The sequence below is a fragment of the Myotis lucifugus genome, unplaced genomic scaffold (genome assembly GCF_000147115.1).
Source record: "Myotis lucifugus unplaced genomic scaffold, Myoluc2.0 scaffold_325, whole genome shotgun sequence".
Lineage (NCBI taxonomy): Eukaryota > Metazoa > Chordata > Mammalia > Chiroptera > Vespertilionidae > Myotis > Myotis lucifugus.
In genome coordinates, this window is record NW_005871373.1 from 576,242 (window position 1) to 602,254 (window position 26,013).

A 26,013-nucleotide genomic window follows, 5' to 3' on the forward strand; every position below is an offset into this window, starting at 1 on the left:
CAATAGCAGCTCTGGGAAGGCGCCCCCCTTCACCCTTTCATTCTGTCCACGGGCTGACTACACTGTAAGCATAGCCACATAATTCAGAAACCATTCCTGAACCTTCATTTGGCATAAATAGACCACATGTAACCCAGCAGCCAGGGACATGTTTAGCTTTACTTGCAGCCCAGCACAATTAATTAGGGGCACCCTCTTCACTCTCAAAAGGGGTCTAGTTTGGACAATAAATTATAACAAAAGACATGGTCACCTTTTGTAGAAGGTGACTATGTGAGAGCAGCTGCTGAGGTGGAGCCACCAACATAGACAAGACATGGGCCCTTCTCTCTGGTCGCTTAATAGCAGCAATAGACACACATTGAACTTGATACCAAGTGCAATGTGATGGGTACAGGAGTATACAAAAGGTCCTGAGAACTCACAGAGCAGACGTCCTGGGCAGGGGGCCATGAAGGGCCTATGCGAGTCATGCTTTGAGCTGAGCTGTGAAGGGCAGTTTAGAATGTTGACAGGTGGGAGGGTGGAGGGGAGAGGGCAGGGATGCAGAGGATGTCCACGCTTAGGGAGGAGTGTGAGCAGGAGGAGGGACCGAGAAGGCAGCGGCGTCCTGCTGTGTGGGAGTGCGTGGAGGGAGCTGCGGCACAGGCAGCGCCTGGGAGGTGAGTTCAGAGGGCCCTGAACGCCAGGCGAGGGGCCAGGGGGCTGGAAGCCTTTGAGACTTCCTTTGAGAAATGGGTGGTGTCACCATGGGAACCTCCACCAGGGCAGGAACCACAGAGTTTTACTTGTTCCTGTCCCTGGTGTTGCTGGAAGTACAGCGTGGGCACTGAAATGGTTGTTGAAGAACTGAGAAGTCCGAGTTCAGGTGTAAGAAGACCAGACTGAGAAGGAGAAAGTGAGGGCCGGAGGCTGCCCAGTATTCAGATGAGCGCCTGAACCAAAAGGAGGCAGGTCGGAAAGAGCTCTTGACGCAGGGTCTTCATTGGTTGAGTCCGTGTCAATAGAAGGAAACAGATGGCTCAGCCCAGCCTGTCCCACAAAAACCTCAACCTCAGCCTCAAATAGTCACTATGTTCTGCTTCCAACCAGCTCTTCCTCTTCCCATCTCTTATCCATCCCTCAGTCACAAAGATGGGAAAATTACATAAACCAAAATAGAGAAGTTGGGGAAGTGAGAGATTTATTTCAGTGACAACTTGTGCAATGTATTCTCTTCCTGGCTGACCCATACACTCCTGGAAGGCTGGGCCTAGAAGCAGCTCTTCGTGTTCGTCTCCGAGCACCCACCGGCCAGTGGGCCAGCAGACGGTGTGGGTCGCCCTGCACACAGTCACCAGAGTAAAGCAATTGACAAGGCTGCTACTCAGCAGGGGGAGGCCATTAGCATCCCGAGGCCTCTGGGTTGGTGTCACAGAAACAGGGGCTGGAACTGGCCTTTGTGGGAAATAGGCTTTATCCTTCGAGAGAAAGAGGAGGGCTGACAAAGATGAGGACACAGGTGACATTGGCTTATTCATGAGATAAGCCCAGCAGCAAACACTTTACAAGTACTCTGTGCTCAGCATGTATTTGATAATTGATACAGTCTAAAGTCTTGGCCAATTAAGAAAAATTTTTAAAGTATCAAGATTTAAGGGTAACTTCCTTACCAATTCCACATTTTAAGAAATACTAAATATCTATTTTAGAAGGCAGAAACATAATAAGCGATATTCTGTTGTTAATTTATAAACTATACTAATGAAAATGTCTTCTATTTTATTATATACTAGAGGCCCAGTGCACAGTTCGTGCATTGGTGGGATCCCTCGACCTGGCTTGCGAGGATCTGGCTGAAACCAGCTCTCCGACATCCCCCAAGGGGTCCTGGATTGCAAGAGGGTGCAGGCCAGGCCGAGGGACCCCACGGGTACATGATCGGGGCCAGGGAGGGACTGCAGGACGGCTCCAGGGCATTGAACTCTTACAATAAATCAGGCCCTGTTCTGGCTACTGGTGATGAAGCAGTAAACCAGATCGACAAGGCCACCCCTTCTGTCAGTTTTAGTGAAGGAAATAACAATAAAAAAGAAGCGATACGGAGATTGGTTTGAACAAATTAAATGGAGTCCTGGGAAGGCTTCCCTGAGAAGATGCCTTCTGAGCAGAAAAAGTGAAACAAGGAGCTAGCCAGGTGACGATCTGGGGGAGCACATTCTAGGCAAAGGAGAGAGCAAGTGCAAAGAGCCGGAGGTCGGGTAAGTTCAAAGAGCAGCAAGGCCTGCTGAGGTGGGGTAGGGAGTGAGCAGAAGGATAGGAGGAAAGGAATGTGAAAACACAGGCAGGGAGCCTGCAAGTCTGAGGAAGGAGAAGGGATGCCATTTGGAGTGTGATGGGAGCCTGGGAGACGCACGTTGGGGAGTGATGCCATCTGACTAGGGTCTGAGATGGAGGTCTCCAGGCCAGTCTGCTGGGCCAGGGCTGGGAGAGGAGGCAGGCGACCAGCCAGGAGGCTGTGCAACAGCCCTGGCAAAGAGAGCCCACTGAGATTTCTTACTGACAAATATAATCCTCTCAAAAAGGCAGACAAAATATGCGATACTACACATGAATAAGAGCAGAGACTCAAACAAACTGCCTGCCTCTACTATCAGGAAGCTGTCTGACTTATTTCACTTAGCATGATGCCCTCAAGGTCCATCCATGTTGTTGCAAATGACAATATCTTATTCTTTTTAACAACTAACTAATATTTCATGGTATATACATCGTAAGTCAAGGCGCCACTGTATGTGTAACCGGACAGTCAATGGGTCCATGCTGCCTGTCACTACTTGAGCCAATTCAGCAGAGACAGGGTCGAATCCTATATGAGCATTTATTCCAATCCTGCCGGCTTCGTGGGAGAGCAGCAGCTCATCCACAAACATCTGCTCTGCCTCCCATAAGCCAGCTGCTTATATGGGGTAGAAGGACAAGGATTACGTGGGGAAATAGGCAAAGGGGCAAATGTGCAGTCTACAGATATGCAAAAGGGCTGGGGTCTTCAACGGGCTGGCAGCTCTGGTTTCTGGCTCAACAGGTTGCTAATCTTTCCCTGATAATAGGCAGCTCAAATGGGGAGGATGGGCTGCATTTCCAGGGGAGCTCCCAGGTCCTGTGTGTAACTGCCAGCCAGCTTAGAGTGCGCCTTCTTTAATCAGAACAAATCCATCACGGTTCACAGAGCCTGAGTCATATTTCTTACAATTTCAGCTGGTTCCCAACATTCTATATCTGCCCCTATCATGTGCCACAATTTCTTTATCCCTTCATCTGCTGCTGTACACTTAGTTACTAGAATGGCTACTGTAAATATTGCTGTAATGAACACAGAGTGCATATATTTTTTAAGTTTTTTCATTCCTTTTGTGTAAATACCCAGCAGTGGAATTGTTGGATCCTATGATAGTTCTATTTTTAATTTTTGAGGAAGTTCCAGACTGTTTTCCATGGTGGCTACACCAGTTCATATTCCCACCAGCAGTGCGGGAGGGTTCCATTTTCTCCACATCTTTGCCAGTATTTGTTCTCTCTTGTTGTGTTTTAATAGCCACTCTAACAGGTATGAAGTGATCTTTCACTGTGGTTTAGATTTGCATTTTCCAGATGATGAGTGATGTCGAACATCCTTTCATGTGCTTGTCCATTTGTCTTCTTTGGAAAAATTCTATTGAGATGTTCTGTTATTTATTTATTTATTTATTTATTTAGCTATTGAGTTGTATAAGTTCTTTATATATTTTGGATATTAATCCCTTACATATGAATTGCAACTGTTTTCTCCCATTCAGTAGTTTTGTCTTTTTATTATATTGATGGTTTTCTTTGCTATGCAGAAGCTTTTTAGTTTGATGTTGTTCCACTTATTTATTTTTTATTTTGTTGCTTATGCTTTTGATGTTAAATCCAAAAAATCATTGTCAAGACCAGTATCAAGGAGCTTACTGCCTATATTTTCTTCTAGGACTTTTATGTGTCCAGGTCTTATATTTAAGTCTTAAAACATGTTGAATTAATTTATGTGGCTGGTGTAAGATAGTGACCCAGTTTCCTCCTTTTGTGTGAGGCTATCCAGTTTTCCCAGCACATTAATGAGCCTCTAGCTGTAGTCCTCAGCAAGGCATCAGATCCACAGGGTGGGCCAAGAGGTATACCAATAAGCGGAGCTACTGTTTTCCCACCAGGCTAATGCTACATGAATGGGAAAGCTCTGTCTGAGAAAGGTGGCTTCTGCAAGATGGGGGGATGACTCGGCACAGGGATCCAGGCAGGGAGGGGTCCTCTCAGCTCTCTCCCCAGAGCCATCAACCCCGGGCTTTCCTCACACAGCTCTAGTACACTCTGCCCTCCCTCTGCCAAGTCAGTGACTGCAAACAACATTTTGTGTGTTGGCCCTTTAACACGTTAAGCGCCCAGCCTGTTTGGTCTTCTGAACGGAAAGTATAGTGTGCTTACATTTCCAGCTGTCGCTCCCTGGTGATAAGAAACCCAGCTGCTGTTCACAGCCAGATGTTATGTGGGCACCTTTCCCAGTTCTGCTGCTCTGGGCTAGCGAGCCTGGCTTGGGGTTTAGACCCAAGACTTATTAGGGGGAACCCCCAAGAGCTGAGATATCCCACTGGAAATTCAGCTCCTGCCTGGGGGAACCCAGCCAGCCTTCTGGTACTTCCACCCTTCCTACAGTCTCAGGGTAGCCTCCTCTGTAAGGCCTTGGTTATAAGGCTTCTCTCCAGCTGGTCTTCAGTTGGTTATTCAGGATGAATTTTCTATGTTATAGTAGGAATTCCAGTTTGGTCCTGGCAGAAGGTCAGTATAGCTTCCACCTAATCCAACAGCATCTTGGAATCTTGTTATTTTCTGTTGTATCCTGGGCATTTGGGTTATGATGTTAGGATACTTTCAATCCTATTTAAATCAATTTTAGCAGGCAGCCACCTTATTTAGATTTAGTATATAGTATATAGGCTCTGATGCACTTTTGTGGGCTATTGTGCCAATGGCAGTTTTGTTTTCCAAGCCCTTGACTGCTATTTTGGTCTGCTTCCTTGTTTTGGCACTGCTGAGACTTCTGATCCGTTCCTTACTGGTGCTACTTGCAGGGACTGAACCCATTCTTTGGGCCACCTTCAGGGAGTGGGGGGAGCCAGAGCAGCTGGGCCTGGGCCCCTTATGCCACTGGTGTAGGGCAGGGAGATACCAGGTTCTGCTGGCATTGCTCCTGTGAGTAGAATGCCTGCCTTTCTGTGTTCCAAGTGTATCTTGGGCATTGAGTTGGCCAGTGGCTTCCATGTGGGTAGACCAGCCCAACGGTTAGTGCCCCAGGTGTACACTGGGGGAAAGGTGGGTCAGCCCATCAGGATTTTGAAGCTGCCACTGTGGGCAGATCGGGTTGCCAGCCCCATGGCCTGGTTGTGAAGCAAGGGTTGTAGCCCCTCTAGGTCTCCATTGGGCTTCTCTTTCCTAGTCCTTTGGCCATAGAGTGCAGACTTTTCTTGGGATTTATATCTATGCTTGTTGACAGTTCTGAAATAAAGATTTCTGCAGTGCCCAGTGCAGACATATAAGTGAGAGAAGAAGAAAACCAAGGAACTCACCATATTGTCACTCTAGTTCTGTGTTCCCTGATCAGTCCACCTTCTTGTTTCCAGCATTCAGAGCCCTTTTATCATGGTCTCGGAGGCATTTATTTGTATTAGAGGGCAGGAGCAAGGAAAAGTGAGTCTACACCATTTTGTTCCCTGTACTTAATTCAAACTACCTCAGAAACTTTTGAAATCAGACCATAAATATATTATAAATCAGTGTTACCAGTGAGTGGAATGCTTAATTATATGATGGTGCCTAATAAATTTAAATATGATGAATTAAACTAAAATGGTGGTGACTTTTGTTTGTGACATGATGACATAGACCCACTTCTTTCTGCTCCTCCCTGCTATGTCCAACTCCAAACCCTGGAAACAATACAAAAGACAACCAAAGGAAAACTCTGAAAGGTTGTACAAGAAACGGAGCTGTTTGGCACAGGATGGCACAACCAGCACAGTGGCATCCTGCAGCCACCCCGCCCGCCCAGGCCCAGTGGCTCCCATCCCTGGCCCAGCAGGAGAAGGCATCTCCGGTGGATTCATTCTTCCTTCAACACGCTCAGTGAGAGCATTCAATGGGGACTTGGTCAAAATACACAGCCAGGAGAAGCACTCCTCTTCCTCGCTGGGTCTGAGATATCCCTTTTCCCCAGAGATCCCGAGTGTCAGCTAATCTGTCCAGTGAGGCCCAGCTACACTAAGTAACCCGGTCCCAGGATCTTCGTGTGTCCCCCACCCCAGCCAAAGGCAGCAGAAGGGCACCAGCGGAGGGGCCCTCCCTGACAGAGTAGACAGTCCTCTAGTCCCTCAGGCAGCATCAGCAAGGAGCCCCAGAGGCACCAGATAAGCCAGGCAGACCAAAATAATAGCTGCAGACCCACGACTGACATGTCCTGACGAGATGTGTAAGGGCACACGGTCGGATCATAAGGGGAGAAAACATAGAGCCTGGAAGAATCGCGTGCAGGCTGCCCATGCCCTCCCCCTTCCTCGAGGCCACACAGCACCACCAGCCCCGGCAGCAAAAGTGCAGCAACAGGAGTGTGAGGTTTCTGCCCAGGGAAGCCCATTAGATCCACTTTCAAAGTTTTTATTGGGAGCTGGTCACATCAGTCCTAGCATGCGCCAAAACTATAGATTCCCCCGAAGAAAGCAGGTTATTCAGCATAAATGACTACATTGTTTGCACAAACACTCTAGGAGCAGTGAACCTCTCTTACCAGGGAACATTGTGGGAGCTGAGTTCCCAGAGGCCAGCCAAGGCCGGTCTGCAAGCAGGCCTATCTGCTCAGCCATCAGCACTGCTCCGTCATCTCTTCTCTGCACAGTTGCACAGCCCTGGGAATACACTAAGAAAACATTGAATTGCACTCTTTAAATGGGTGAATTGCATGATATGGAATTGTCTTTCAATTATGTTTAAAAAAAAATCTCAACAAGGTGTTTTTTGTTGTTTTTTAGATATAGATAAGCTTATTATAAAAGTTATGTGGAAAGGCAAGGCCCTAAATAGCTCAAACAATCTTGACAAAGAGGAACTAAGTGGGAAGAAACCCTATCTGACGTGAAGTCTCACTGTGCAGCTCGGTAATCAGGCTGTGGTTGTGGTGGAGGCATAGAGACTTGCATTAATGGAGCAGAGTAGAGAATCCAGGAATATACCCACTCAAATATGCTCAACTGATTTTTCACAAATATTCCAAAGTAATTCAATGGAACGAGACTAGCTTCTCAACAAAATGGTGCTGGAACGACTAGTTGTCCACAAGTAAAATAAATTTAACCTCACAAATGAACTTAACTTTAGAAAACAAACATATGGGGAAATCTTTGGTACACAGGGAAAGGCACAAAGTTCTGAGACTTGACACCAAAATTATAATTCACAAAAGGAAAAACTAATAAGCTAGGCCTGTTAATGTAAAAAACATTCAAACCTGTAAATAATTTTTGTGAGTTTATTTGAGCCAACAATTGCCAGGAAGCAAAATCTCCATGTATTGGGGTAATGCTCCCAAGAGTGGCAATTTTTCACCTTGTTTTATACATTACAATCAAAGAAGAAGACATAAGGGGGTTACATGAAATCCATTGGTGATAGATTAAGGAGGTGGGAGAAAGCAAAGCGGGGGAGGGCGGGCTCTGGGAATCTATACAAAGTAAAATGATAGACACATGCTTCTTTTACTTAGGTGGGTGCAGGATAGTTAACAGTCAATAATTAACAGGATGACAATGGCAATGAAGGAATTTGTGGGTTGCTCCATGGCTCCATTTGTTGTGCCCTGAGGGGCCCAGAAAAAAAGGGAAGTTACAAGTTACCCTGACCTCCCACAGGTGTGCTGTCTATGTGTGTGCCACTTGGGGGGCTAATTGGATCTTGCTCTGATGTCTGAAGCTCACCACTGGGAGTGTCTGTTTCGGGGCCTCCAGAGAGATGCTGGTGCAAGTCAATGTCAAATGCTGCCTGTGACCGGCCCTGGGAGACCTGTTTGGAGCTGCAGAGTGAACCACAGCTTGTGTCTGCCCCTGCTGGGCCTCGGTGTGCGTGGGTAGGACCTCACTGCAGCAAGGCTGGCTTCCACCAGCACAGCCCAGGGGCAGGTCAGCACAAGGCCAAGGCACCCTGATCAGCCTTCGCCTGCTGGCTGCCTGTTTGTCTAAGTCACTGAAAGAGCCTCTGGCAGTACTGGAGTGGTAAGAGGCAGGTTCCAGTGAGTCACCAGGTAGGGTGGATGGTGTTTACCTGACTAATATAGGTTCAAACGCGGTGACAGTGCTGGGTCTGAGGCCACTCAGCAAAAGTTCCAGGATACACCAAGCCTAGCTGCCACCCACCCGGTATCCGCAGACCTTTGTGGTGGTGGTGGCGGGTGAGGGAGGGTGTCAGAGAATTGTCAGGGTGAGGCCAACAGAGGTTATCAGGCCCAAACAGACTGAGATTGGGCCCTGTGAAAGGAGGGCTCTGCACCAGTTGGGATGTGAGGAAACGGCTCCTCTCCTAGGGGCACGCCATTCAGTCTGACCTGGATTCTGCTGGGCCTCCTAGAGAGCCTGAGCTCGGCAGGGCAAGGCCACTGAGAATCTGGAGGCTGGGGCTGGTGGATCTCCCCTGAGGTGGAGGTGCCAGTCGGGCTCAGCCACACAACTTACTCTGTCCCCGATTCTGCCTGGAACTCCTGGAGGACCTGAGCTTGGCTTGGGGGGTCGGGAGGGACTGTGCTAAGAATCAGGAGGGTGGGGCTGCTGGGAGCTGGAGGGTAGGGCTAGTTAATCTCCCATGAAGGGGAGGCACCAGTCAGGCTCATGGGAAGGTGGAGGGAATGGCCTCCACCCCCAAGTCACACAACTCGGTCACTGGCACCCCCTTATTCTTCCCAGATCTCTCCACCCCAGGCCCAGGCAGCTGACTCCTTCACGAGGCATGCGTGCCAAAGTGTGGTGGAACAGGGAGTCCATTGGGTGGGGCTGTTGCAGTCCCCCAGGCTGTGCTCCATACAAGAAAGATGGCATCTGCAGGGTGGGAGAGGGACTCAGCACAGGGATCCTAGGGGCTGTCCCTTCAGCTCTCTCTCTGGAGCACAAAACCCAGGCTCTTTTCACACGACTTCAATCAGCTCCATTCTCCCTCCACCAGAGCCCAGGGTGAGTGGCTACAAATGAGTTCTTGTGTGCTTGCCCTTTAAATGGGTGCCTGGGTCTCTAGCAGACTCCCGTCTCTCCCTGGAAGACAGAAACCCCACTGATTTCATAGTCAGATGTTATGTGGGCACCTTTTCCCAGCTCTGGTGCTCTGGGCTGGGGAGCCCGGTGTGGGGCTCAGACCCCATAGACCTTGGCAGTTAAGATCTCTCCCCGGATTCTCAACCGCAGCACACAGGGGTGGGGCGGCCCATTTGGCTTCTCTCCCCTGCCCACCAGTCTCGATGTGACTTCTGTAAATCCTGGGTTATTAGACTTCTGTTCAGCTAGTCTTCAGTTGGTTATTCAGGTTGATTGTTCTATACTTTAGTTGTAATTCCAGTTTGGTCCTGGGAGGAGGTGAGTGTAACTTCCACCTACTCTGCTGCCATCTTGTTTGTCTTTTTTTTTTTTTATTTTGTGTTAACACTTGGATGGAAACACCACTAAGAGCGCTCGCGTGAATTGCGCGTACTCCGCGGGAGCCGTCTTTAACTCGAATTTGGGGGACATTTGGAGGCTTTGCTTTCTTACACCCACCAGCATGTATTCTAACTAAAATAAATTTAGTCTCAAGCTAAGCCCCTACCGCTCCCCTACCTCCCCATATTGCCCCTCCTATGCCCCATTAGTATAGAGTTTCTGTGCCGAGGTCTCTAACACCATCTACACCACCACCCTACCTCATGCCAGCAGGAGCAGGGAGGACATGGTCCTGAGCCAGGGACCAAGGTACTAATGATCTCCTTAAACTGGACACCTGCATAGGTGGCCATGGAGAAGATTGGGAGTCCTGCTGTCAACAGCTCATTTTCGCTGGGATGGGGCAGGGGTTGTGGCTAATCTCTCTAAAAAGTGCTGAGGCAGTACCTGCCCTAAACCAAGGAGAAACCAAGGCTTGATTTTAAAACAAATGTAAAGCTCGAGGAATAAAAAAATAAAAAAAGAAAATAACTCTGTGCAGTGTGCACCATATGACAAGGGCCCCTCACGAAATCCAGAACGCACTGCCTCCCTGCTCCCCTCTGCAGGTAACATCACTTCACTGGCACAACCTCCCCCCCCCCCTGCCCCCCCCAGATTCCAACCTTGTGTAGCTGGCAGCCAGATTGAGATTTGGACCCTGAAATAACTGCTGACCTAGAAACTTACTGAGGAACTGAGGCCAAAGTAGAAAGTGCTTTATTATTGTCTGGGGAGAAGGGGGAATGGAGTGTGTGTGTGTGTGTGTGTGTGTGTGTGTGTGTGTGTCACATCTGGAGTAGTTCTGCTTAACTCACTTTTATTCTCTACCTCTAGGCAAAATCCCTGCTTAATATGTTTTAAAGAAAACTTGTTTGTCATTTTCCAGAGATGAATCCCCAGTCTGTCTAATGTAAATTCTGATATCAGTTGTACAGTCTCGTGTTTCTCTCAGGATACAAGGAAAGTCACCCTTGCCCTCATTCCTACCCCCCTCAACACACACACACACACACACACACACACACACACACACACAGAGCTTTATCAACTTAGCATATTCCAGGCCTTCAAAAAGCTTCTAAAATTGTGCCTTCAACATTCCTGCTTTGTTCTCTGTTCTTTGTTCTTTTGCCAGCTCGTGAGCTCAGGGGGCTTCCTGGGCCTCTGGGGTGTGGGGATCCGGGGCTGCGAGTCCAGCTGGCTGGCTGTGCCAACAGAAAGGCACAGGGTTCATCAGCCGGCCGTCCCCGGGGAGGAGAGGGCAGCCACGGGGAGTGTCAGCCTGGCCGTGGTGGCCACCCCCAGGCTTCCTGAGGTCAGAGAGAGCACCAACGTTCCTTCGGAGGCGCTTGTCCACCCCAGGGTGAGTGGCTACAAACGCGTTCCCAGTGTGGGAAGTTAGGAAAGAGCTGCTTTTTCTTCTGTTTGTGCAGCCATGGCACCTGCTCCTTCTTGGGTCTCGGACCCCTGCAAAGGCTCGGATGAACCCCAGGGGGCCTAACTCTCAGGTATTAGTCACATGTCCTAGTTGCAACCCATGTTTTGGCCCTGTCCACCCTATGTTTTTCAAGGCTTGTTAGAACTTGTTTAGGTTAAAACATATGCATTACTTGGTTGTTTTCTAGCAGCTCAAAAAGCGTACGTGTGGAGAATTACACCCTGGACTGCACCCTTGCTTGGGAAAGGTTTAAAAAGCTGGTAACGCTCCTACGCTCCCCAACACAGGTGACCATTGCATTTGTTTAAAGCATCCCTCCCTTGCCCGTCACCCACCCAGAGACGTCCACTGCGATGCACAGGCTGTTTGTGGTCTGCTGGTGAGCCCTGACTCCAGCTGCTGAGTTTTGCCTCAAGAAGGTGAATGTGAATGAGTTTGATTTTCAACACTGCCAAAGGGTCCCCATAGTTGTCATTTTGCAGTTAAGTTGTTCATAAAATTGAAAGGGTTAGGATAGAATTAAACCGTATAAAAGCACCCAACATAGTGCAGAAAATGACTAACCCTCAATTCCTAGCAACCCAGATTTAAAAATGATTGCTCTGTTCTATTTTAAGATTGAACACTGTCTTCCTTTGCCCTTCTTTATACATTACATTTTACCACATGTGTGTATGTCACAGGATAAATTAGAGCAGATACTAGAGATCCAGCCATGGAGTCAGGACTGGGTTTCCAGATCCACAGATTCTGTTGTTCTTTTCTTACAATGAAACTAGTGGCCCGGTGCATGGATTCATGCACATTGAAAGGAAATTAATTAGAAGGAATATTTTAATATTGCTACTCCCCCTTTCTCTATAATAGAAGTGTCAGAGATGAAAGGAAATTAGTAAAATATATATGAAAATAATATATAAATTGATTAATAAGTAAACAATAACAACATGATAGAACAATAACAAAGACATGATATAAAAACAACATTGATAATAACAATGACTGATAAATTGATTAAACTTATTCTAATATCTCCCTGTATACCACAATGATGGGTCAAAACACACACGTGCGATTGGCACCAGCGAGAGCTTTATATGTATCGCGCATGGGCGAGTCAACATTTATTTTTAAATCTCCAGTGCGTGTCGGATGTACAGCCGGTCACTTAGTCTTTTATATATATAGATAGATAGGGGTCCCAGAGTGCAAGAGGGCACTCTGCAAAGTTGCTGTCACACAGGGTGTGGAACACAAATGCAAGTGTGCAGTAAACCAGATTCAGGGCCCACAGTGCCCCAGCAACAGCATAACCCACGACCGAAGGTGGAATTGTATGGCCCCATGAGGAATCGGGCTCCCTCCTCTCTGGTTCTGGGGTGCGTCACATGAGAAACACCACTGCCAAGTCACCGTAGCTCGGCAGCTCCTGTGTTGAGTGTCTGCCCCCTGGTGGTCAGTGCATGTCATATGTACCAGATGGTTGGACAGTTGGATGGTCACTTAGCCTTTTATATATATACTAGAGGCCCAGTGCATGAAATTCATGCAAGGGGCTCGGCCCTCCCAGCCACAGAAGCTTGCCTTAGCCCTTGCAGCCACGGCTTTATCCAGAAAGTCGTCCAGAAGGACGTCCAGAAGGTCGTTTGGCTGTTGGTCTAATTATCCAGAAGGTCGTTTGGCTGTTGGTCTAATTAGCATATTACGCTTTTATTATTATAGACTAGAGGCCTGGTTCACAAAAATTCATGTACTCAGGAGGGGCTCTCTCAGCCCACCCTTCACTCTCTCACAATCCGGGACCCGTCGGGTAGGGTCCAGTCCCATCACAGCATGGCTCTGGTTCCCCGGTCCTGCGGGCTGGGGGGTAAGGACCAAGAGGCCAGTCTGATGGCAGCATGGCTCCAGTTCCCTGGAGCCTGCGGGCAGGGGGAGGGATCTAGAAACTAGTCTGATAGCAGCATGGTTCCGTTCCCACAGCTCCCTCCCACTGCCACACTGCGGGCAGCTAGGGCCCACAGCTCCCTCCCGCCGCTGCGCTGCGGGACGCTGGGACCCAGGACGGACTCCTGCTGTGGGTGGCTGGGACCCAAGAACGACTCCCGCCGCACCGGCTGGGACCCAGGACTGGCTTGCACCATGCCGCCGGGACCCTAGCCTGGTGTTCGGTCATCCGTCCGAACGTTTTGGTTGTGATGGACCCTGGCTCTTTATATATTAGGACTAGAGGCCCGATGCATGAAATTCATGCAAGAGTAGGCCTTCCTTCCCCCAGCTTCCCTCTGGCACCTGGGACCCGGGCTTCACTCCAGCCACTGGCAGGTACCCGGGACCCATGCTTCCCTCAGGCCCCGGCTTCATCCGGAAGGATGTCCGGTCTAATTAGCATATTACCCTTTTATTATTATAGATAGATGGGGATAATAACGAATTACTACCTACCTACTTAATGGGTTATTGTGAGAACTAAGATAATCCAAGTAAAACTCTTAGCAATGAGTTAGTGCTCAATATATTTTAGTGATTAGTACTAGTATAATCAAGATGATATTAAATACAGTGTTTTGCAATCACAACAACACAGGTCCTTATATGAATACATATATTTACTATTTTAACTTCAGTTATAAAAATATTCATTAAATTAAGGATATCTTCTCCTATTCAAAACCAAAATAATTAGTGTGGTTTGAGTAAATATTGACATGAGATTCTTTAATGATTAGAAGACGAAGCACCTTTGTCCTGCAGTCTGACACTTTAAACAAGCCTGGTCCATGAACTAGGTTTTATTACATTTTTATCCTCTTACCTTTATAATTGCTTCAAGTTGTTTCACTATTGTTAGAGTGATTTGAGAGGGCAAAATGCAATGCCAAAATGATGTAAATGAAAGTCTGGATTAATGACAAATGATGTCAAAACCTGAGAATGTGAATGCAAATTGTAGCTAGACTAAAACAAAGTTAAATGCCAAAAAGTATATCAAGCTAACACTACATTTAAAAGATTTTATGGGGCTCAGCTGGTGTGGCTCAGTGATTGAGCGTCAGCCTATGAACCAGAAGGTCAGGGTTGGATTCCTGGTCAGGGCACATGCCCAGGTTGCAGGCTCCATCCCCAGTGTGGGGTGTGCAGGAGGCAGCCGATCAATTATTCTCTCATCATTGATGTTTCTAGCTCTCTTTCCCTTTCCATTCCTCTCTAAAATCAATTTAAAAAATAAAAAAGATTTTATTGGGTGAAAAAGATGAGTTGTGTGCCATAAAATCATTTTTCAGTTCTCTTTACACTGGACCTTTTTAGCCAAATTGATCATAACACTAAGAGATGTGGCTGTCAGGCTGCCAGCACTGCGCCCAGTGAAGGACCATTTGCAAGGCTCCGGAAGGAAGGTCTCTGCACCCTCCCGTGCAAAGCCCAGAAAGCATCCTCCAACCATCATTTAAGCCCTGCAGGGCACTGGAGGCCACCTGTTCACAGGGGACAGGCTCTGCAAGTGAGAAAGGGTCTCAGGAGTCCTTACACCCCACTCCCTCCCTTTAGAGGGATGGGAAACGGGGCCCTCAAAGCCTAGGCAATGTGTGTAAGGCCACATAGCAAGGGAGTGGGGGAGCTGGACAAGGAAGCCGGCTCTGTTCTGGGCCTTCCTTCGCCCCTGGGGCTACTCTGCCTCTGCCCTCCTCCCTCCCCCATTCCCCTGGCCCTTTCTGGAACCTTTAAGCCCGTTCCCTTCCTCCCAGTAGTTGAAGCTTAACATCCCGTGCCTGCCTGGCTTGGGCTCTGTGCAGATGCTGAGGGACAACTCACCAGGAGCCAAGGGACCTTCCGTGCTGCCTCGCCTCAGGTCGCGCCGCCCTCTGCCCTGGGCCTTTTCTCTGTCATCATGATTCACAGCTTAAAGCACCCCAGGCCCTCAGAGGACTGTGGAGGAAGACTTCTCTTTGGACTGGAAGTCCTCTGTTCACAGCAAGGCCGATTCTGGATGTTTGCTGTGCTTTTATTAAAGCCGTATTTTAGTAATGACTGCTTTTGGTCCTAACTGAATAAATGTTCCATAGAACTGAATCAGAGCCACATACGGAAACGACACAGAGGCAGTGACCCCAGAACACGAGGCCATCCTGGCTGGTACCCTGAGAGCTGAAACTGTCACCTCCAGTACTGCTTTGGCCTCCTCACCCTCACTGACCCTCCTCTTGGGGGGTGGTCCCCAGGATGCAGAAGGAGGCACACTGTCTGCATAGCCTCACTTTCTCGCCCAGCCACGCCTTGCCTGCAAGATTAAAGCACAGCCATTGCCGGAAGTGTTCCTTCGACCTCGTTGGCCAGAACCTAGTCTAAGAGCTGATGCCTTTAACTTGGCCCTTCACAGTCACCCTTTTGCCCGAGGCTGGTCCCCAGCACTGACTCACGGATTCTCTGCTCATCTGCTTTGTAGCCATTGTCTAATATTGCCTCTCATTCACCTTTTAATCATGCGTATCTTCATGGATCTTTGCTTGCATATGTTCTGTAAGACTAGATAATTTTTAAAATAAATAAATAGGCTATCACCAAACCTATATGTTGACCCATGTGATAATCAATTCATTTTAATTAGGGCATTCCAGATGTCATGGCCTGGGCAGGTAGTGATGAGGACCATTTTACAGATCTCATTTCTCCATGGGGTTGATAAATATTCCTTTTTCCATTATAGTTGTTTCAATGCATAAAATCCCTATGTAGCATTGAAACAACAATTATTGAAACTACAAAAATGACATAGCTCCCCAGTGACTATATTAGGATGGTGCCTCCTTGTCTGCCACACATAGGCCTAATTTCCCTCTCAGTTTTCCTTATAACAGCGAAAGGTTGACACCACTCTCCTTTCAATGGCGATTGAATCAGACTCATTCTGCATTGAACACATGGCAGAAACGTGGGAATTTCATTTAAAAACCCAAAATACGTGATAGCATCACTCAGGCGACTGGCCTCCAAAGCTACCAGGGTCAGGGTTGGGAGGGAGAGGGAAGTGATAGGTGAGGTCTTCCCATGGCATTTATTTAATAAAAAACTAGAACTTCTAGCTTTCAGATTCCTGTTTCTGGGCACAAAGGCATGTCTCCTGAAGATTATTGCCAGGGAAAGAGTTTAAGAAGTGCTGCCCAGAGATGGTGTGGTGTAACGTGCTAACCAAAGCACCTAATTAATCACAAGTGAAGCTCTCTTCAGCTTACCCAGCTGCTAGTTTACAGGGATGTAAACTGTCGAACTAACAAGAGAATAGGATGGTCCCTGAACATATGTTGCCCCAAAACCTGTATTTCATCTGTCAAAACCTTCCCTCAATCTCTTTGAAATTATTTGTGTGACATCTTTCCTCCTCTTAGGCTATAACTTCTGTGAGAAGAGACCTTATCTGCCACAGCTATATCCACTAGGTCTAGACAGTGGTTCTCAACCTTCTGGCCCTTTAAATACAGTTCCTCATGTTGTGACCCAATCATAAAATTATTTTCGTTGCTACTTCATAACTGTAATGTTGCTACTGTTATGAATCATAATGTAAATATCTGATATGCAGGATGGTCTTAGGCGACCCCTGTGAAAGGGTCGTTCGACCGCCAAAGGGGTCTCGACCCACAGGTTGAGAACCGCTGGTCTAGAACAAAGCCTAACATAGAGTAGGCATTTGATGAATGAATAAGAAATGGACAGTTGGATGGATGGTTGGATAGATGGATGGGTGGATGGATGCAATTGAATATATTCATTTTCTAAAGAAAACATATTAGAAATAGCATGTTATCATGTGGAATGATAGAGAAATTGCCCTACCTCCAATTTAGTTGAAGAAAATCTCAAGTGATTTTTAAGACGTATCTTAAGTTAACTTTCATTTCTGACATTTTCTTCTGTCTTCTTTCATTCAAGATTTTATTAATTGTTTTAGTGTTTGTTGTTCTTGTTGATATAACGTCTTAGAATCTGTGTGGCAATGGGCTGTTTATAAATTTTACCAGGAGAAACTCCACCATTGTCCATATTTACCCAAGAAGATACCATTGAGACACAAAAAGTAGAATTCTAAAACATTTTAAATTCTTAACCTTTGGCTCTCCTTGCATCATCCTATGTGTAGATATATAGTTGATTCAAGCTATATGGGATTCATTTATATGAACTTAGATTTTTCAATTGACCTGCTCAGTTCAATTGACCCACTAAATTAAATTGAAACAGTTCAATTGACCTGAGCAATTCAAGCCCAGTTGTTCAAGGGTCAACTGGTGGTTGGAAAGTCATGTATTCAAAAGGCCAGCTTAAGTTACTAACGGATTTTCAACTTCACAGATGTTGGGCAACCAACCCCCACCCCACCCCAAATATTTATATATATTCCTTCCAGTTTGAACAATGTCCTGAAACTTTCTTGCCATTGAGCAGTCCAAAGATCAATTCCTGTTGTGATAACAACTCTTATTAAATGATAAAATGGGAGTGACTTTTTAGTGGATTTGCTTCCAGACCATGGATCTATCTGCCCTATTTTAAATGGATTTGCTTCCAGACCATGGATCTATCTGCCCTATTTTAAATAGAGTGTTACACGAAACATTGGCCAGATGGGTGTCAAGTACCTTCAGGAGAGAGCTCCTGGGGCTTTGGAGAGACTGGGAGGGGATGTAGGACCTTTATATGTGAGATAAAAGCTGTTTCCTTTCAACTCCTCTCTGACTCCCACCCACCTCCCAGGCCATCTCTGCCTTGAAGACATTGCTTCCAAAAGTAGTGTTAGTCTGGTGGCTTCCTCTTCTCTTTGTGTGTTTAGGTAGAGTCGGAACAATCAAGTGGGAGGAAATGTTGGAGTGGACAAAGCTGCCACAGCTCTGAAGATAGTGAGGAAACTATCTTCTGGCATCTGAAGAATGCACATTCCCTGTGAAAAGTTGGGGTTCCTTTGCTCCCAGTTTCTCAAATGCCCACTATTAAAGGGAAAATGTACCACACCACATGGGTAAAACTGAGTTTGTTCTCCATGACGTATACATGTCTCCAGTATAATATATGAATCCAAGAGGCATGGTGAAATGGAACTTACATTCTCATTTTCCTTGTTCTGTGAAGGTGCTCTGCTATATCCATCAATTCAGAGGATATCATTGTTTCTGAATTGATCATTTTAAACCCCATGTCAGAAAGTGTAAGACTTCATATCCATAATAAATTTTCTTTTCTCACAGGAGTGAGCTCTACCCATAATGACATAATATCCTCCTTCTGTATTGAATAAACCGTTAATATTAATATGTAGTTGTCCCAGTTATAGAAATGGATTTTTTAATAACTGCAATCAGGAGATAATCACCAGTTTTGGATATAAACTTCAAGAATGGTTTTGAAATAAAAGTTATTCCCCATACAAATTACCTCACTGCAAAAGAAACTTTATTCCTATGCTCAGAAATAAGTGTCTTACTAAAATTATTACTCTGTTATCTGTTCTGTCACAGTGGAGACGTCATTGCCTTTGAAAAATCTACTAATTATGGCAGCATTATCCAACAAGACGGAACAGTGAGTGCTGAATAAAATAGATTTACTATAATAGACCCAGAAATATTCAGTAATTTCTTAATTAGATACATATATTTTCCTGTGTGTAATGTTCTTATGTGTAGTCCTAACCACTCATCAATTCAACAGGATTGTTGAGTGTCCACTGTGTGGCACACATTATGTGGGGACAGATGAAGTCCTGTCTTCAAGGACCATACTATGTGGCTGCCCATCTGCTGTTTAATATGTTTCTTTCACTGTAATTAAAAAGGTTGTATATTTTGTGAATGATAAATCTGTGTTGAAGTGTTTCTATATTACAATGATAGCTCTTTAAATTGGGACACCAGACCTATTAATAGCTATGACATCGCGAGTTGAATTTTACTTTAGTTGTCCAAAACAACATGATAGCTCTTTGATGCTATCTTGTTGACAATTGTCATTGAATGGACAACCTTTTGAAAACATGTTCTGTGACTAGCACTCTTGAAGGCTGATTGAGATATTAAAGAAAACAAAAAATACAAATAAAAAAGCTATACCCTCTATATTTGAATAGAATACAGTTTTGGATACTTCTGGTCAAGATGGCAGCATAGGTAAATGTGGTACTCAAATTCTCCCACAACCACACCAAAATTACAACTAATTTATGAAACAAACACCATTCAGAACCACCTGAAATCTAGCTGAATGGAAGTTCTACAACTTGGGATTTAAAGAAGAAGCCACGCTGAGACTGCATTGACTTCTACATGGAAGCTCCTCTGCTGTAGTCTCAGCCAGTCCTCACAGCTGATTGCCCTGAGAGTCAATCTCTTTCAGTGACGCCAACAGCAATCAACTACAACAATACAGTGCACACAGTCCACACAGGAGCACACCTGGAATGCCAGGCTCCCGTGACTGGGGAAGCTGTACCACTGGGTCCTACAGGACACCTGTTACACAAGGAGACTCTTCCAAGTCAAGGAGATGTAGCAGCTTTACCTAATACATAGAAATAAACACAGGGAAGCAGCAAAGTGCAGAGACAAAGAAACTAGTTCCAAAGGAAAGAACAGGATAAATCTTCAGAGAAAGAACTAAATGAAATAGAGGCAAGCAAACTACAAGATAGAGTTCACAAGAATAGTTATAAGGATGTTCAAAGAACTTAGTGAGAACTTCAACAGCATGAAAAAGAACATAGAAACCATAAAAAAGAACCAATCAGAAATGAAAGATACACTAATGGAAATGAAGAATAATTTACAGGGAATCAAGAGTAGAGTAGATGATGCTGACAATCAAATCAGTGATTTGGAATATAAAAAAACAAACAAACAGAGAAGAACCAAGATGGCAGCATAGGTAAACACCTGTACTCACTGCCTCCCACAAGCAAATAAAAATTACAACTATAATACAGAACAGCCATCATTAAGAACTGCCTGAAACCTAGCTGAATGGAATTCCTACCACTAGAGAAGTAAAGAAGAAAGCACATTGAGACTGGTAGAAGGGGAGGAGGCACTGAACAGGCTGGTCTAGCACCCATGTGCATTGTTTTTTTGTGGGTTTTTTTTACATCAAGAAGGATGTCTTCAAGGCCTCCCATGAGAAGCTGGGAGTCCCAGCCTCACACCAGACCCCCAGCCCAGGGTTCCAGAGCTGGGAAGAGAAGTCCCCACAACTTTGGGCTGTAAAAACTAGCAAGGATTGTGGCTGAGTGATGCAGAGACTGCTGGAGTCCCAGGTGTTCCTCTTAAAGGGCCCACACATGAACTCATGCAGTCTTGCTTCCTCTGAGCTCCAGTGCCGGGCAGTGGCTTTGAGGTAATCCATGGACATTTGAGGAGGAGCTGTACTCCCTGGAATTGGGGCGGAAATTCAGGGGCAGCTTTGTCCCTCACAGGGGTGCTCTGGGGGCCATTGTTCCTGTACTAGGACCTCCTCCACTGTAGAGATGACTGGCATCCATATTTGAGTTTCCATCAGAGTGACCCACACTGTTCACTCCACCCTGGTGATTTCCTGAGATCTTGCGCCATCCAATTTTCAGCCCCACCCAAGCTGTTGGCAGCTGCTTTTAAATATGAATGGCATGTCCTGGCTCAGGCTTCAAAGTTTTCTAAAATCTCTCAAACAAGCTGCAGCTGGTGACAGCATGCCCCAAACCTATCAATAAAAGGTCCAAGATCCAGCACTAGCACCAGCCTGCCTTGCTTCACAGCTGGGCCTCACCTTGGCACTTCCTAGCCCAATAAAAGTATCAACTATTTACAGATCTCTCTGTAGCCCCTGCAAGGTGGCCCCAGTTAGTGGCTGACTTTGTACCTCCTGGGAGGCCCTAGAGCCAGTGCACCAGTGAACAACTTCAGACCATATCAGATTACAACTCTATGCATCCACAAATGACACTCAAGGGGAAGACTCTGTGAGCACCAAAGCCCCACTGAAGCAAGTCCTCCTCCATAAGGGTGTCTCCTGCACAGCAGCTCTCCCACTGTAGTCGCAGCTGGTCCTCACAGCCAGTTGGCCTAGAGGTCAATTCCTCTCAGAGATGCCATTAGCAATCAAGGCTCAACAAAAGACTGCACACAGCCCACACAGATTTATAGTTGGAGAGCTGAGATAGACACGAAACAACTGTGTTCAATAGGCAGTGCAAGCCATCAGTGGGGTGGGAACTCCAAAATGGGAGGGAGGAAAAAAGGTTGTGGTGGGCTTTCCCAGAAAAGATAGCCTGTGTTCATTTCCTGTTGTTGCTGTAATAAATTAGCACAAATTTGGTGGCTTAAAATAATACAAATTTATTGTCTTGTAGTTCTATAGGTCACAAGTCCAATACAGTTTCTCCTCTTGTTTAAACTAAGATCAAAGGGTTCACAGGGCTATGTTCATTCTGAGGGACTTAGGAGAAAACCCATTCTTTGACTTTTCCAGCTTCTAGAAGTTGTCCTGTTCCTTGGCTTGTGGCTCTTCCTAAGTCTTGAAAGCCAGCAAAGGCAGGCTGAGTCCTCCATGCTGCCATCTCTACGATTTTCTGCATCTGGGAAAGGTTCTTTTCTTTTAAGGACTCTTTTGATTACATTAGGGGTCATCTGGATGATCCAAGATAATCTCCTCATCTCAAGGTCCTTAGCCTTAATCACACCTGCAAAGTCCCTTTGCCAGGTCGGGTTCCAGGGATTAGGATATAGACATCTTTGGGGGCTTTTATTCTGCTTGCCACACTGCCCTTGAGCTGGTTCTGGAAGGGTCACAAGGGTCCTTCTTTAGGAGACACTTTTCTTGAGGGTATAACTTGCATTTGTGCTGAGATGTATGTGGGCAGTGAGGAGCCAGAAGTGAGAATGTTGGGGAGCAGGAGACTCTGCGTGAGGTCCAGATGGTGGGCAGCTTGTCAATGCCAGGCTGAGGAATTTGGATTTCGCCCAAGAGACTGTCGGAAACCAGTGAGGCATCTTCAGAAGGAGAGTGACAGGATGCATTTACTTTGGGAGTGATAATTCTGGAAGTAGTATCTTCAAGGATGCCAGAAGAATAAAGACATTGAGGAGAATTGATGGAGTAGCTCAGGGGAGGCAGATGGTGCCTAGAGGGATAGGCCATGACAGGAAGGAAGGCTCCCCCATTGTATCTCTAGGGGTTGCCACATGGTATGTGTGCACTGAAGGTTGGTGGAATAAGTGAATGACTAATTCTAATAATATTTCTTGGATCTGTTGAAAATCCCAAATTGCATTTAATATACCTATGAAATCTAAATAGAATTTATCATTTTTTTCTTTGTTTTTATGCTGAATGAGCGCCCGAATGAGAATCCCTCTGGTTCTTTCCTGAATGCCTTCTTCAGCAGAACTCAAACTTGAGTTCTGTACTATATCTTTTTAGATTTCTGATTGTTTATATTGTGAAGAATAGCTTTCAGTTCATGATTTAAACATTTTTTTACTGCAATATCAGTTCTTTTCACAGGAAAAGGCCTGAGGGAATTGACTTCAGAAACACATAAATTTACTTTTATTATTTTATTTTGTAATAGCTTACTCTCATATTCTCCTTGTTAATAATTTCTTATATTACTACAATACTGTATTTTCAGATAACTTCTTCTTTTTTTTAATTTCTTTTTTTAAAAATATATTTTATTGATTTATTACAGAGAGGAAGGGAGAGAGATAGAGAGTTAGAAACATCGATGAGAGAGAAACATCGATCAGCTGCCTCCTGCACATCTCCCACTGGGGATGTGCTCATAACCCAGGTACATGCCCTTGACCGGAATCGAACCCGGGACCCTTCAGTCCGCAGGCCGACCCTCTATCCACTGAGCCAAACAGGTTTTGGCCACTTCTTCTGACCAGGTGAAAGTATGATGCATTTGCCATGTTCCAATGTAGAGATTTATGCAGAGTTGGAAAAAGAATAGTCTGCCTAGAGCTGATACTCTCAACTTGAGTGTACATGTGGCTCACTGGGGATCTAGTTACAATGACAGATTTCTGTCCTCACCCCCAGGGATTGGAATATAGATGGTTTCAGGACCACACTCAAGAAATATTGGCTTTGATCATTAATGGTTACCTTTTTTTTCTCCTTGATAGAAAGTTTACCTTTCTGTAAATTGCTCTTCTAAAGAAAAGTCCACACCCTTCCTTTTCCTTGTTATTTAGGGCCCAAGATTTCTGCTACAACTAGCCATTTTTATAATACATATATGGTGACTCAAGGAGGGACAATTAGGTGGACAAGGGTTGTAAAAATGTATTTGTGGCATTAATTAATGTATAGATAATATTTTTATTGTACATTACTATATAGCACTTGTAATATATGTCCACATGAGCGATACATTTGGGTAATATATTAAGTTCTAACTCTTTCTTGATGACCATAATTCATAGAATTATAAAGGAAGGTTAGTATCTTTTGAAATGAAATGAGGGGTAAAGTTGCTGGGGTCAGTAATGTGTGCAGAGGTATGGATAAAAGGTTATATAGAAGCGATGTGATTATTATATGGCTTATATGTGAGAAAATGCATTTTATTTTAAAGAAATAATACAGTGTGTAAATGGTATGCTAGTGTGAAAATCATTCACTAATAATAAACCAAATTGGATCACCTTTGTCTGAATTCAGGAGATGTCCATTCTGGGAGCAAAAACTGGCAAGGAAGTACTCCTACAAAATGGTAGGCTTGCATGCCGTGGGGAGACTAACTTTTTACACCTTTGATACCTCAGACAGTGCATGTCTTCTTTTTTGCCTGTTAATTTTGTTGTACCAGGTAGAGTAATATTTGCTTTCTCCCAGACCCATAAGGACCAACATTTCCTCCTGTACTTGGTGGTGGTCAGGAGAGTTAGGTCTTCCTCTCTTGTCCTATAAAAAGGCTGCACCTGGGACCACTCTGTCATCTTCTAGAGTGAGGGCCTTCCATGACTAAGAAGGGAAACAGATATGTGGATTTCTAGAACCTGGGACTAGGGAAAATGGAGGGGGAAAATTGAGGTTTAGGGAGAAAGATGTCAATGGTTGGTGACCCTTATAAAGGTTGGTACAGACATCAAAATTGAAGCTACATCAATTGTAGGCCAATACAGTATGCATTACTCCACAGAAGGAAGCACTCGGCTTCTGTCAGATCAGAAGTGCAGCTGCCTCCAAGGACCTCAGAAAGCCCTCTGAGGAGAAGTTAATTCTTAAGTAGCCCGCAGAATGAGATAATCCCCATCTCCTTCCTAGATGGCCCTTCTTGCTGACGAATACTGCAACTATTGTCAAGACATTCTACAAAGTGTGAGGAACCAAGAACTTGAGCGGGTAGGATTTTATCTATAAAACACAAGAATTTATGACTCACTGTTCAACATTTTACTTGAAAAGACCCCTCAAGGGATGTCTAATGCACTAAAGGGTTTATAATTCAGCTATTTTATAATGAGTGAGTTATTGAGGGTGATATTTTTATTGTTTAATAATTTGAGACTTTTCCAAGGTGCTAATATAGCTATCTTTATGCTTTATATATAATTCATAGCCTGGCCAGGTAGTTCAGCTGGTTAAAGTGCCATTCTGATACACCAAGGTTGTGGTTTCAATCCTTGGTCAGGGGCACATACAAGAAACAACCAATCAATGCATGGATAAGTAGAACAGCAAATCAATGTTTCTCTCACTTCCTCCTGTCCTCCCTTCCTCTCACTCTAAAATAAATTTTTAAAAATAAAAATAAATAAATAAATATACTTCAGCTATGTTTAGACTCTAATTTCAGCTGATTTTGAATAAGGTGTTGATAATATTATTCACCTTGAATTTTTAATAATGTTAAAGAATCATTTTATTGATACACTAGAGGCCCGGTGCATGAAATTCATGCGGGGGGGGGTCCCCTCAGCCCAGCCTGCACCCTTTCCAATCCGGGACCCCTAGAGGGATGTCCGACTGCCGCTTTAGGCCTGATCCCGGGGATCAGGCCTAAACCAGCAGTCGGACATCCCTCTCACAATCTGGGACCACTGGCTCCTAACTGCTCACCTGCCTGCCAGCCTGATCTCCCCTAACTGGCCCCCCTGCTGGCCTGGTCATCCCCAACTGCCCCCCACCAGCCTGGTTGCCCCCAACTGCCCCCCCTGCCGACCTGGCCACCCCACACAGCCTGCTGTTCAATCATTTGGTCGTCCCTCACTAATCCCCCTGCCGGCCTGGTCGCCCCACGCAGCCTGCTGTTTGGTCGTTACTGTTACTGTGACGGCATCCCAGAATATTTGCATATTCCTCTATTATTACTATAGATGCCAACTGAAAAAGAAGCAAGACTTTGAAGCAGGGTAATTTGACATGGATATTGTAATGATTGGATTGTGGAAAACATGAATAAATCTTTTAACCATTCTGAGTTTTATCTTTTGCAGTGGAAATCTAGGGAAACTAGTACACAATTAAATAAAAGCTTTTCTGATGCTTTAGTGTTCTAAGTACTTCAACTTTGGGTGATAATATTCATTCAGCATAAGTACATTTAGTACTTAGTGTAAAGCATGATAGTAAGATAGAGACCACGATGTCTTCAGAATGACCCCTATTTTATTAATGTAATGTTTATTAATAGATATCCACATTAGATATCTATTTCTCCTTTTCTTTATTCACTCATTAATATTAACTTAATTCTTACCTTGTAACTAGTACCATTTCTGGAACTAGGAAGGTATTCTCCATAAGGTTTGATAGGCTGATAATCTGGTACTAAAAGGAGCAATATAAGCC

At 45.3% G+C, this 26,013-nt stretch overlaps 1 protein-coding gene across 1 annotated transcript in view; it reads left to right on the top strand.

The window, feature by feature from the left end:
* Positions 1 to 26,013, top strand: part of RFX8 (RFX family member 8, lacking RFX DNA binding domain) — a 58,989-nt gene that overhangs the window by 11,818 nt on the left and 21,158 nt on the right. The window contains exons 2-3 of the mRNA XM_014466123.1: positions 23,825 to 23,932; positions 24,487 to 24,540. Coding sequence (XP_014321609.1) covers positions 23,825 to 23,932; positions 24,487 to 24,540 — 162 coding nt within the window. The remainder of the gene's footprint in view (positions 1 to 23,824; positions 23,933 to 24,486; positions 24,541 to 26,013) is intronic.